General features: G+C 46.5%; 2 protein-coding genes across 2 annotated transcripts in view; both read left to right on the top strand.

Annotated features, from left to right (window-relative positions):
* The window catches only part of LOC103623403 (V-set and immunoglobulin domain-containing protein 4), a 12196-nt gene extending 5104 nt beyond the window's left edge, over positions 1–7092 (top strand). Inside the window, exons 3-8 of the mRNA XM_017741867.1 lie at positions 3–231; positions 905–982; positions 1291–1359; positions 2080–2193; positions 3410–3431; positions 4557–7092. Of these exons, the coding sequence (XP_017597356.1) occupies positions 3–231; positions 905–982; positions 1291–1359; positions 2080–2193; positions 3410–3431; positions 4557–4749 (705 nt within the window). The 3' untranslated portion in view covers positions 4750–7092. The remainder of the gene's footprint in view (positions 1–2; positions 232–904; positions 983–1290; positions 1360–2079; positions 2194–3409; positions 3432–4556) is intronic.
* Positions 7093–10131: 3039 nt separating this feature from the next.
* VSIG4 (V-set and immunoglobulin domain containing 4) overlaps positions 10132–12636 on the top strand; it is a 7076-nt gene continuing 4571 nt past the window's right edge. Inside the window, exons 1-3 of the mRNA XM_017741876.1 lie at positions 10132–10257; positions 11600–11956; positions 12596–12635. Of these exons, the coding sequence (XP_017597365.1) occupies positions 10203–10257; positions 11600–11956; positions 12596–12635 (452 nt within the window). The 5' untranslated portion in view covers positions 10132–10202. The remainder of the gene's footprint in view (positions 10258–11599; positions 11957–12595; position 12636) is intronic.

Consider the following 12636-nt stretch of genomic DNA (forward strand, 5'->3'; position numbering starts at 1 on the left):
AGATGCTGGCTAACGCTGCTGGCACAGCATCCCCCTCCTGTCAGCCGGGTGGGGGCTGCTTCCTCCTGTGCCTATCCCACCTGTGGAGAATTCTGTATCACACCAGCATCACCAACATGGTCAAACCCCTGTGTGAGCCTCTTCCTCCCCCTTACCTTGCAGATCTGCCCACAACAACAGTGGCCTTGCAGAGGAATGTGGCAACCACGGGGGGACACCACTCAACCACAGGTCGGGGTGAGAGCAGTGACAGCTACGGTGAGGATGGGGTGTTGGGGCACTGTGGCACCAGCGCTTGGCAGTGGTTTTATTGCTGGGGAACAGAGTCTTGACAGTATTGATTTTCAGTCCATATGCCTCAGTTTTTAACCCAGATGTTTCTGAAAGCAGAGCTTCCTTCCCCCAGTTTCCATTCCACCAATGGCTTTTTGCTTGCTAATAGGTTGTGCCTCTGTAGGAGAGACTGTATGTGTCTTAGGACTGCTGATAATGCCATTTCCTAAGTTTCAGAGCATATGGGATGGAATGTTCTGGGGTTGGCTCTTTTCTAAAGAGCTTTTTTGCTTGTTATCTGATCCTGAATGGAAGCTGCTGAGGGGAGGTAGATCTGGTGTCTCCAGTGGCAGACAGGAGGGATGCAAAAGCTGCTTCAGACCTGACTGAAAACATGAGCCTGACCAGGGACAGCAGTTTTGAGGGAGGGCTTGTGATTTCCCATTTATTTTTGTGGGATGTGGGAATTTAGGCCTGGACTAGAGCAGGTCTGCTTGTGGTAACCTTCTGTGTTTGGATTATGTTTCATTTGGATCGATGGTGCCCCAGCAATCACGTGGGGATTGTAGAAGCTGGTGTCAGTCACCAAAAGCTGAGGAAAGATGTTGACAGGTGTTGATTGTTCTTGCAGGAAAAACACAAACAGAGCTGGTGTCCCAAGGTACCCCAGGAATCTTCTGGACTCCATGGGGCTCCACCACTACTGCAGGTGTGTGTGTACGGACATACAAATACACATCAGTATCTGGTGTGTGTATATGTAGTTTGTGTATACTTGTATAGTGTGTATATATACTGTATGTAGTATCCATCCAGTGAATGTATGGTACTACATGTATTCTCTCTATAGTATAGGGTATAGACAGTGTTCATTTCTGCAGTTTGCCTATTTTCATTGCCTTGTAAAGGGGCTGGAGGCATTCTCTTCTGATCCTACAGCTCTAATCCCAGATCTCCGGGTGCTAAAGTGAGGGCTGGAAATGCACTGTCAGCCTTTCACTCAGGTTTGTTTTGCAGATCTGTCCACAACAGCAACAACTTCCGAGAGTGGTGTGGGATATCCAGGGAAGAATGATACAATTCATGGTAAGTAAGAACAAAACCAAGCTGAGAAGAAGATTAAGGACCCAAGCCAGATGCTCTGTAGTCAAGAACTTTAGCTTCACAATTAGTATTCTGCCTTTTTAGCTGCAAATAGCATTAATGGCTGTTCTCAAAGGACCCAGATGATTCATGGTAACTCTTTAAAAAGCTCTGGATGTTTTTATGGAAGAGTGAAAAAAAAAAAAAAAAAGTTGATATGTGGGGCACACAGAGTTGCTGCTGTGTTCCTGAGCAGCTGGTCCATTTTTTATCTCAGACTGTCAAAGCTGGAACAGCAGCAAAACCTCAGTGTGTGCCTCGAGCAGATCTACACATCCTCCAGCTTTACAGCATTGTGACAGGTTTAGGCGCTTTCCAAAGAGAACTGAGCAGCACCCTTGAATGGAAAGCTTTATTTCATGATATGCAGTGCAGTTATCCTGCCCAGCTCACATCCCTGTTACCTCAGCATTATGAGATAGACGCTGTCTGTACGGCTGTGGCCTCTTGGTGAGGTGTACACAGAGTTCTGGGTCACACAACACACTCAGAGCTGCCGGACCAAGGGTCTCTGGGGACACGGCTCTGCAGGGACACAGCCCTGGGTGCTCAGGCAGGGCTGGCTGTTGCTATCCTCAGGGACATGGTAAATGTCATGTAACTGCTGCTGCTGTCACCCAGGAGGGCTCCTCTGTCTTAAAGTCCTCTATTGTATTGCTTTAGATTTCCAGAGGACTGGCTTGTCCCTGTACCTGGTCATCCTGATTGCTGTGGTGTGTGGTGCTGTGGTTTTCCTTGTCATCTCTCTTATTATTTGTGTTACAAAGCCCAAAGAAGGTGAGTAGAATGTTCTGGAAAACCTGAATGTTTTATGCATGCCCAGCATGGTTTTACCTTTGATGGGTTTTGGGGCCCGGAGCACTGCTTGCAGCCACTAGCTGCAGCTCTGGCACCTGCATCATACAGGCAGTAGATGAGATGCACGAGTTGACACAGACGGTGGGAGATCCAAAGAGGCAGAGAAGTCCTCACAGTCAGGAGGGTCTTCCGGGCACCAGACATGGGGTTGGGGCAGCAGTGGCCCTGGTGCTCCTGAGCTGCACCCTCCCATCCCTGTACTGGCTCTGAGGCAGCTCAGTCCTTGCCCTGCAGCCCATCCCAAGGTGTGTGGCTTGCTCTGCCACAGAGCCTTGGGATGGTTGTTTCTCACTGTTCCTCACAGACATCCCAGGGCTCAGGGTCACCTGCTTGGCCAGGTTCATAGCACCAAACCTTTAAAGTCTCTGGCAGAAGGTTCATCCCGTCCTGCTGCTGGGGAATGCCTTTGGCACCAGTTGCTGCTCAATAGTTCCCATAGTTGGCACCCAGAGGGAAGTGCCAAGAACCTGTGAAGAACTGTCAATTCTCCCTATTTCATATAAATTTGTTTCCTCTCTAGTGTTTAGTCACAGGATGTATTCACTGAATGCCTCTGTTTCTCCTGCACTGCCACCAGAAATCCCCCTGACCAAATGTTCCTAGGAGCCCCCTCCTCACCAGCTGTGCTTGGCTGTGGGCACACAGGTGTACTTTGGGGTTTGAGATCCCACAGACTTAATTTTCTCCTCTGTTTCTCTAATGACCTTCCTATGACTCCATGCTACCAATTAATAATAATAATAATTTTCAGATATTTCTTTTGCCATTTTTCTTATTTTTATCTTTTCCTTTTTAAAGGAATCCAGAATAACCACTTTCAAAACTGTTCTTTATTGAACTTCTAATGAATAGGGAAATTGGGGAAACTGTGAGCTTCTAGTTTCTAACCTCAACTTTATCTTTGACATTGGGCTGGTTTTTTTGATCCAGTTGTGTGACAGCCGGGTTGCTTTCATTTTCTTGGACTGAATCCTGGGAAACTGAGTCATCACCCGCCTGACATGATATCCAAGGTTGTTATTTTTGCTCTGTCTTCAGAGGTCATTCTCTTATACCAAGAACATAAGCAAAGAAATTCTTTTCTTAAGAAGGTAAATGCAAATTATTGACACAAATTCTGATTTTTCTTTTCCAGCTCAAGTCTATGACGTAAAATCGTGAGTATAACCCTTTATCTGGCGCATTGATGAGTCCTGGGGGGCTGTATCAAAGCAAAAATAAAAAGCACTGCTATTAGCTGTCATGATGAAAAACCCCTTAAGCAGTTTGGTTGAAGAGGTTCACAGTTAGCTCAAGAGCTTGTGGGCTTTCCACAGCAACACAGAATGTGGGAAGAAAGCATATGTATTTTTTTCATAGCAATATCAGAACTGCAAAAGTGAGCAAGAGCTGCTTATTAATTTCTAAGCCCGGGGAAGGGCTACTGAAGACAATTGCCAAGGCTAAATTCTCTGTGTTTTTCCAAGGCTAAATTCCCAGTGTTTCTTCAAATGCAAAGAAAAGGAACTCCCCTTCTAGAGACCACTGGTTATATTCTGATTTATCCTCAAAACATCCCTGGCTGAATTTGCTTCTTCTAACCATAGCTGTGGCAGGAAGTTATAGCTGTTTCTAAACTTGGGTTTCACATCCTGATCTACTTGTAGCCTGTGGAAGTTTTACTGAAAAGCCTGATAATCCAGTCAAAACATACAACTAGAACCACTTCTGTAGGTATAAATTAGAGTGCTGCTGAGTTGAGTATTACAGTAGGATGTGCCAGCATCCCAGTGCTAGGCTTCCCCAGCAGTGTGCAAGGCAGCAGTTTTAAGTTACAGTTGAACCCTGAGCAACAGGACAAATGCTGTGATGACATTTCTCCTCAGAGGATCTATCTTCATTAAAAAATATTAGATACCATAAGCTAGACAGTGGATGTGGGCTGCTTTTAGTTCTCAATTTACCCTTCCTCCGATATTTTAAATAAATATTTATTTATTCATCTTCAATAATTATCTGATCGCACCAGTGCAAGAAATGGCGGTAATCCTTTCATTACTTGCACATACTTTGCTGCCTTTCCCTGGAAACCTTCTCTGGGTTGGAAGCAATGCTTCTACAATGCCCAAGGTTTTTCAGCCACTGGAAAGCAAAGGACAAAATTCTCTCCTTCAGAATATTGCTATAGTCCAATGGCTCAGGTTTACACAGGTTTGAGTCAGACCACTATATTAGCCAAAACCTGATGGTTGGGAGATGCTTTGTTTACTCTGATTGATACTCTTCTTGCATTTTGATTTCAGCCGTAACTTGAGAGCAGCAACTTCTTCAAGCCGTCATAGCACAGGTTACTATGAGGAACCCATCTCTTCCACTGAAAACAACTATGTGATGGAGCCCAGGGAAAACAAAATCTCTGAAGAAGTAAATAAGAATGTATCTGACTGTGCTGGAAACCCCCAGGAATCTGAGTATGAAGTAGGGGACACTTCCTGAGAACTAACAGCGCTCTGCAGATACCAGTCCTCAGGAGTACCTTCACCCAGACAAAATACTTATCTTTCTTCTCACTTTTGCCCCTGACAGATAGGTTGGACAAGCAGTGGTTGCTCTCCCTTCACAATCCCTGCAGCAAAAATGCAGATCTCATCAGGAACTTCAGTTACAGACTCCTGTATAGAACTTCTTGTTTTGTTTTCCTTGAGTCCCTCTCACCACCTCTATCCAAGAAAGCCCTTTGAAAGCTGTGGCATGCAGGTCGCAGACTAGGAGCACTGTACTAAACTTAATGCTTTAGATGGCCAAAAGGATCAGCGTTTCCAGCCTTCATGGGGTGGGAGGAGAGCCAGCACCAAGGGCTGCTCAGCATCCCCATCCCTGTGGGTGAGCAGGGGAGGATGTGGCTGGCTTGGGAATTGATGGTTCTTCTCCTGCCCACCTGATGCTGCACAGGTTTTAATGAATGAGGGGTCTTTTAGAAACACTGGAAGGCAGATTAAAGCCAAGAGAAACTCAGGAGCCTGCCATGCTAGGTGTCCCATACAGTCCTTGTGCTGCCCTTGATCCCCTCCCCCAGCACTGCAGCAAGGTCTAGGCACACTGGCCATAGCTGTGGGTGGTTCTGATACTGCAACCAGGCTCATTCTTTCTGAACTCCCATTTTCTGTTCTCTCTTTAAATGCACGATGGATATTTGAAAGAAATTACAGACTTTTCCATAAATCTGGGGTAGGATTGCTTACACATGCCTCACATATTTTGGTGTGTGTATTTCTGCACCACTGGCTCATTTTGGAATGCCAGCAAGCCACTCACAGCTCCTCAGTAGATACTCAGGAAGTACTTTCCTCCCAGCTTAAAAGGCCTGAAGGGCAAGTTATGAATAATCTCTACTGCCCTGAGTAAAGCTATCATGCAGATTTATGGAAGAACCTTTTTATAATGAACAGGGCAATCCTGTGTCCCATTAAAAGCCATGCAGACAGATGTAAAACAGAGGAAGTCACCTGAGGGATGAGTGGGACGCTGGTGGCACAGGATTAATGGACTCCCAGCTGTGCTGCTCACACCCAGGACAGCTCTGCATCTGCAGATCTCTCCAAGCATCAGTTCAAAACTCACCAGAATTCAAAGGGAGTGTGAGGTGCTAATGGAAAGGTATTCCAGTCAAATAACAGGATTGTGGTACTGTAAAACCCATGGACTGTCACTACCTTATGTAGGCATGTTGGCCTCATCTTGGGTTTAGCAGAGCAAGAAAAGTTACTGAGAAAGATTATAAAGAATAATTATTGGTACAAAACTACATCTGTGCAAACAGTCTCTTGGAAAAAGGAGAAGAAGAAGCAAATGAGCAAAGTGTGCTCATGGGGGTCAGGGCTGAGAAGGTGAAGGGGCTATTTGTTTACAGCTTCTCTGAAAAGGATGCAGAAATTAGTGATAATTGTCTGGTAGCACTTTCAAAGGGCAAGGAAAAGTACTTTTTTGTATGCAACACAGAAATAAATGTGGAACACAGCTGCTCACCTGCGACTGAGAGCCAGAGGTCTAATGGGAAATTAGAGGAAAGAATGATTTAAAAGTTCATCAAAATGCACAAACCACCAGGCACACTTTCCAGGCACTTATCAGTGACCTTATACTTTCTCCCTGCATGTTTCTGTGCTAAAAGTTTTACTTTTCTTTGTTAAGAATGTACTTAAAAATCAAGGGCAGGGACATCTTGATTTTTGAATGAAAAGGGAATACATGGCAGCTGCTGGTGCTGTCATGGAGAAAACTACCAACATGTACATGTAACTTATTGCAGATGTGGAGAAAATAGGTGTGAGTGTGTGTTTCTGCATGTGAGTGTGAGCTCAGAGGAGGTGGGAAGGGAATGTGGCAGATGCTGGAGCACAGCTCACCCATCTGAGCTTAGCCTGACTGCTGTGCCCACTGAAGGGGCAATATGGCTCTGGCCACCTGAAATGACCTACAGTGCACTTCATCTGAGGTGTCATGGTGTGGCCTGAGCTCCAGCCTGAGGAGAAGGGAGCACTGAGGGAAGGCAGAGGTGCAGAGACAAAGGGCTTCCGACTGAGGGACAGTCACATTGTGGTCTGAGCTCTCACAGCTGAAGCCCCATGGATAATGGCTGCCAGGAATCCCACAGCTTGCCCCAAAATCACTCAATTCCAGCTGCACTGCAAAGCCACAGGCGATACAGCCCCACCAATGTGGATAAACGGTAGTGTTATCCTGGCTGGACAGCTAGCACCAGGAGCTGATGCTATTAAATACAGCTGTTGTAAGGCAAGCTCATGAAACTGAAAATAAATCCATGAGTTATGGTCTCCATGTGTTTTGTGTCTGCATGCACTGTGGGACAGCTGGACAGGGTCCAGATTCTGACTTGGTATGGGGTGTACCTGGGCAGAAGGGTAGCTGTTGTGCACCCGGTGCACTGGCAGGCTAGAGGATGAGCTGAAGTCACAGCAGATCATCCCAGACCAGCAGTTTTGTTTACCAAACCCAGAGCTCAGCCAGCCTCTGCAGAGCACTGGGAGGAGGAACTGAGCGGCCTGAAAAAAGACAGTATCAGATAGTGGTGAGTCTACACGAGCACCAGCAGCGGGGGGGTGTGGTAACCACAGGTAAGGGGACATCTCTATTGTTCTGATGGCTGGGTGTGTGCAGCCCACCCACAGCACCAGGAAAGAAAAGAGTACTCAGATGACATTGTATATATGGGTCACTCCCTTGGTGTCAGGAGGTGTTTACAAGGATTTGGCCAAGCTAATAGCAACCCAGCACTAATGTCATTGACCTGAGAGTTCCTGGGAAGGGAAATGAATTTTTTCAGAGAGAGCACTTGTACATCTTGTTTCTGTCACACAAGCTTTAAGGGAAAATGCTAATTTACATTAATTTCTGTTTCTTTAAGTGGAACAAGGTCATGTTTTGATGACTGACTGTATGATTATCTGATGTGGCAGAACTGTGGTGTGAATGGCTGGGGGAGATCACACAATCAGCTTCTGTGCGACATCCAAAAAGTACCCAGTAAAATACAGTCTGTTGAGTCAGATCTGTGAGTTAGTTACAGCTGGACCAAACAAGAAAGTCTCAAGTAAAAATTGCTTCTTTTTTGAGGGCATAGAGTTCAAAAAGAGCACTTTGAGACCTTTCTTCTTCACTTATCTACTTTTTGGTGATTTGCTCAAAGTTGGGTTCTGAATTTCATCTCCTTGAACACTAAGGTTCTTATTTTATCACCAGAAAAATGGTGGCAAACTGGCACTGGCAGATTTTGTCAGAGCATGAAAGTACAATGCAGGCTCAGCAGAGCTGGTCGCTATGAACAGGGTCTGAGGGACCATCTGTGGTCAGGCTCAGGGACATGAAGACTTTACTGTGTCACCTCCAGTTAGCCCATGATGACTAGCAGAAACTGCAGAACAAAGAGTGCCTGAGCTGTGGTACTTGAAGAAATTACACTTGAGAGTGTCCTGTCCTGTGTGTGGGAGGAAGGTGGGTACCGGGGGGACAGGCTGCAGGGTGCCTAACCTGCAGCACTGCGTGGGAGAGAGCAGCAAGTCCAACCCAGAGCAGAGACACTGGAATAAAATGCTGCACTTTAATAAACCAGGTGGCTAGCCATCATGGCTGAGACACTGAAGGCTTTTTCTTCTTGTGTTCAGATTCAAAACTGTGAGGAGTCCCTTCAGTAAGTAAGAAATGGGCTGACTGTGTGACTCAGGCAGCTATGTCTGTGTCCAGGGAGAGAAAGATGTCATGTACATCACATTTCGGGAACTACAGTTATTCATGTCTGCTTTAGTTAAATAGTCTTTTTTTTTAATCCTGTATAATTAGAGCCTCAGGAAGTCTTGCATGTCCGGTTCAAAAAATAATCCTATCAGCAGTTTTAGCTTGGGTTTTCAACTTCTTCCAGGGCATGTTCCCCAAAACCCAGCTTCTCTTAAACTGTTTTGCGTAGGAGACTGTTTGTTTGGAACAAGGTTCTACTGCCAGTCACGTACCAGAGTATGGAAAAGGTTGGGTTTTAATCATCTCTATGAAAATAGACACATTTCCCTCTTTGAATAACATACCTAGCAAATTTAGCAAGTGCTTTTTTGTTTGTTTGCTTGCTTTTAGACATGACTCAAACATTGCTAAAAGCTTCTCAGGGGCAGCATGGGCAGAGGGACACAGGCCTTGTGAACTGGCACCCCACTGGTAGCTGCAGCAAAGATGTCAAGAAAAGAAGTCAGCAAAAACCAAGTTTTAATGTCTTACATAGACGTGCTTTGCAAGAACGGGTGCTGCTGCCCCCATCATCTTCCTCAGCAGGATGGCAGCTGGTGGTAGCTCTCAGCCTGGAGCCCTGGAAGAATTTGTTGCACCAGGTCTTGCAACATGACATTTAGCTTTTTGCTCCAGGCAAGTTCCACCACAGCAATCATCAGGGCTCAGCTGCAATCACAGTCAGCAAGGGCCCCACGGGTGGGCATGCCTCTGCCTGGGACTGAAATGAGATCCACACAGTTCTTCATTACTGACTTTGGGAAAATGAAGATAATCTCCAGCTCTCATTACCCTAGCAGAGAGGGAATAAGCTGTCACTGACATGGAGCAGCAGTTCCAGAGATGCATTCAGCTGCAAGGTGAATGGGTCAGCCCAAGCAGATGTTGTGATGGGATGAGACTGTGGCAAAATCATCCCATTTACCTTTCTCTCCCAGTTCCAGTAGAAAACAGCTCCCTGTCCCTCAAACACATCTCTCTCCTGCTCAAAGATACCATTTTCCTGTTGCAGCTGTTGGAACCATGCTAAGGCATGGCTATTGAGTAAGTCCAAAAAAGCTGCTCTACTGACTCATTAAACGCCTACAACAGAATTCACTAGGTCAGTAGATTTGCTTTTATACGTTTCTTACCTTTCCATAAGTCCTTCTCCTTTGGGTAATAATTAGTAAGCACCTAATAATTAGCATCACACCTAGATAACTCTTAGAAGTACTTTTAAAGGTACCCTACAGAGCACACTCAGAATGTCCCTTGGCTGCCAGTCACAAGTCACTTCGTTGGCAAACACAGTGTGTGCTTTCAGAGCATGAAACATGATGACTTTTGCCCATGAACTGGACTATTGCAGCAGAAATGTGTGCTGAGAGAGTCTGTAATGCTCAGCATGACCTGGCAATGGGCACTTGCAGCTCAGAAAGGCAACTGGATCCTGGGCTGCATCAAGAGAAGTGGATGGGACAGGGAACGGGACTGGAAAAATCCATACAGCCTTTCTCCTTCCTTCACCCTTCACCTAACTCAGCAGTGAAATGGACTCGTGATGTTTCAGAAAGAGGATCCTAGATGACAAAGGACAGAATAAAGGGAAGTATTCTTCACTTGCAGTCTGGTCCCAGGAGGGTGGGGGTCTCTTGGGGACCTGCAGTTCTGGGAGAATGGGAGAAGTTGGGCGGATAGTGGTGTTTGGGATGACTTTCATCAGCTGCAACGGTGAGTAAATGCTTCAATGTATAAGAACAAAAATCAGAGTACTAAGAGGCTAGGGGAAATCTTTTGAATTATAGCATCTTTTTTTTTTTTAATTGACAATTGCAGAAAGTCTTTAGCTTATTGCATTAATCACAGAGCCTGAGAGTTCATGAAAGTCTCCTTTGGCATCAGATACAACAAGGTGCTTTCAAGAGTGCAGCAAATGGGGCAGTATCAGGCAAGTCAGCTTCCCTGCCCCAAGGCAAGAACAGAATATAGTTTTTTGAGACCCTTGGCAAGGACCAACTCTGGTGTGCCAGCTCTCAAAACAGTCTTGGTGAAGCTGGAACATGCATTCTACTAGAATTTAATAATGCATCCTCATTGTTCTGTTAGCATGGCCCTGGGAAGAAGAGGAGCTGTAATTGTGAGACCAGGTGCTGGCACATTTGATTCCCCTTGGTCTCTCCTACCTAGTGACTCTCTCGTTGCATCAGGAAAGCTGAGACTGGAACCTTGGCTTCAGTTCCTATGCCCCTTACTGAATATACCCTTTCTCAGGGCATGTATGTCAACGGCAGCAGCAGAGGAAAGTTTTGGGAAACAGGAGGAAAGTGCTCTTACAAGTTGTATACAGAAGCACAGCTCCTGACATTTAGAAAAATTGGTTGAAATATATTCCCCGTTTCATCATAAAAAAACAGCTTTGCACATTTCTGGGACCTGCCTCTCAAGCAACTTCTTGTGAGTTAAAGCTGCTGAATATAACCAGTGTTTTTCTGGGGAGGGGAAAGGGGACAAGAATAAGGGGTATGGGGAGAGGTGAGCCAAGCCAAATTAAATTCAGGTGATTTGCTACTTACAAGAGGCACTTCCCAGAGGAGCTGTGGGATCCATGGGCAGACAGCTGGAGAAACTGGGAGAATGTGTGGAGAAAATCTGCCCACTCTTCTCCTGTGCCTACCTGAATGCTTGGCAGAGTACTGATCTGGGTCAGGTCTGAAGTTTTCCAAGGCTAAAGCAAAAGGATTGGCTTTGGTCCACCATTCCTATTCCAGGTCCAGTACCGTAGGGAATGTCCCTAAATGCTCCTGCCCACAAGGAGCCTCTCTGTACTGAGAAAGAATTAAGAACTGGCAAGTGCCTAGAGAAAGACACAATAAAAATAGACATGAGGTCAAGGCAGCTGTTCACTTCCCCATGCTTGATGATGTGGGCTGCCTTAGTGGCTGTGGCCTACACAGCACATCTGAGACCTGGCCGCATGCTGGCATCTACTGCCTGATGAGTCCCATCTATCTAGAGGACGTTTCCCTCTTCTAGCGCATTCTGATTTCTTCCCTTCCACTGCTGTTCCCTGCAGCCCTCCTGGATCTGTCTGGTGTCCACCAGGTCACGGGCACATGGATGGGATCCATCACTGTACCGTGTACCTATGTGCCTTCAGAAGGTTTCACACAGCAAACGCTTAGCTGGAGTGTGGAGCGGGATTCTAGCACCTCTACCATCTTCCGGAGGGATGATTCTGGTGACCACATCTTGCTGTCTAAATTCCGAGGCCGAGTCAGCATCCCAAAGCAGAGCCCAGGGAATGCCTCACTCCTCATTGAGAACCTTGAAATGCCTGACAGTGGACACTACACCTGTCAAGTCATCTGGAGGTCTACAGATAACAGCTTGATAACAAGAGAGGTGACCACTACAGTTAAAGTTGTCAAAGGTAAATCCAGCAACAAAGCCCTGCTCTTGAGCAGCCAGCTTAAACCAAACGAAGGTAGAGGCACCAGCGTTTGTGGGAATAGTCTTTCACACCATGCTGTTTGGCTCATCTAGATTGGGGGTAAAGGCATCTGCCTCCCTTGCTGTGTTGGTTAACCTTGGAGGTTACACACATGGAGGTGTACAAATGAATTGGGGAAGGGGACCACTTAGTGTACAGCCCAAGCTGAATCTATTGATGGGCGAGTTGAACCCATGATGTTTGAGATAACGTCCAGGTCTGGGTCTGTGCAAGCAGCCAGTGCCTCTGTGGCTCTTGTAGCAAGTGGGTGTTGTGTGAGACAAGTCTGCCTTCTCCCCTTCCCGAGCATCCTCAGTGTGTGCTAGAAATAACAGCATTTCTGCCAGGGGGCCACCCACCCCAGAGAGCAGGACTTTGTGATAGGGTGGCAGCACAGTGGTGTAACCTGGATTAACACACAGGTGACTTGAACTCATGCTGTGCAGGGAGGTGATGTGAGAGCCGAGCTGCTTCCTCCTGGGAAGGCACCGACAGCAAGAGTGAGAACTGCTGTGGCAGGGAACCATCCCCACCACAGCCAGGGCTCTGTGACCTGGGCCCCTCTGCTTTGTCTTCCAGTGGCAGCCACCAAGCCCCTCATCATAGCCCGACAGCTCGCG

Source organism: Corvus brachyrhynchos, unplaced genomic scaffold (assembly GCF_000691975.1).
Source record: "Corvus brachyrhynchos isolate BGI_N302 unplaced genomic scaffold, ASM69197v1 scaffold220, whole genome shotgun sequence".
Classification (NCBI taxonomy): Eukaryota; Metazoa; Chordata; class Aves; order Passeriformes; family Corvidae; genus Corvus; species Corvus brachyrhynchos.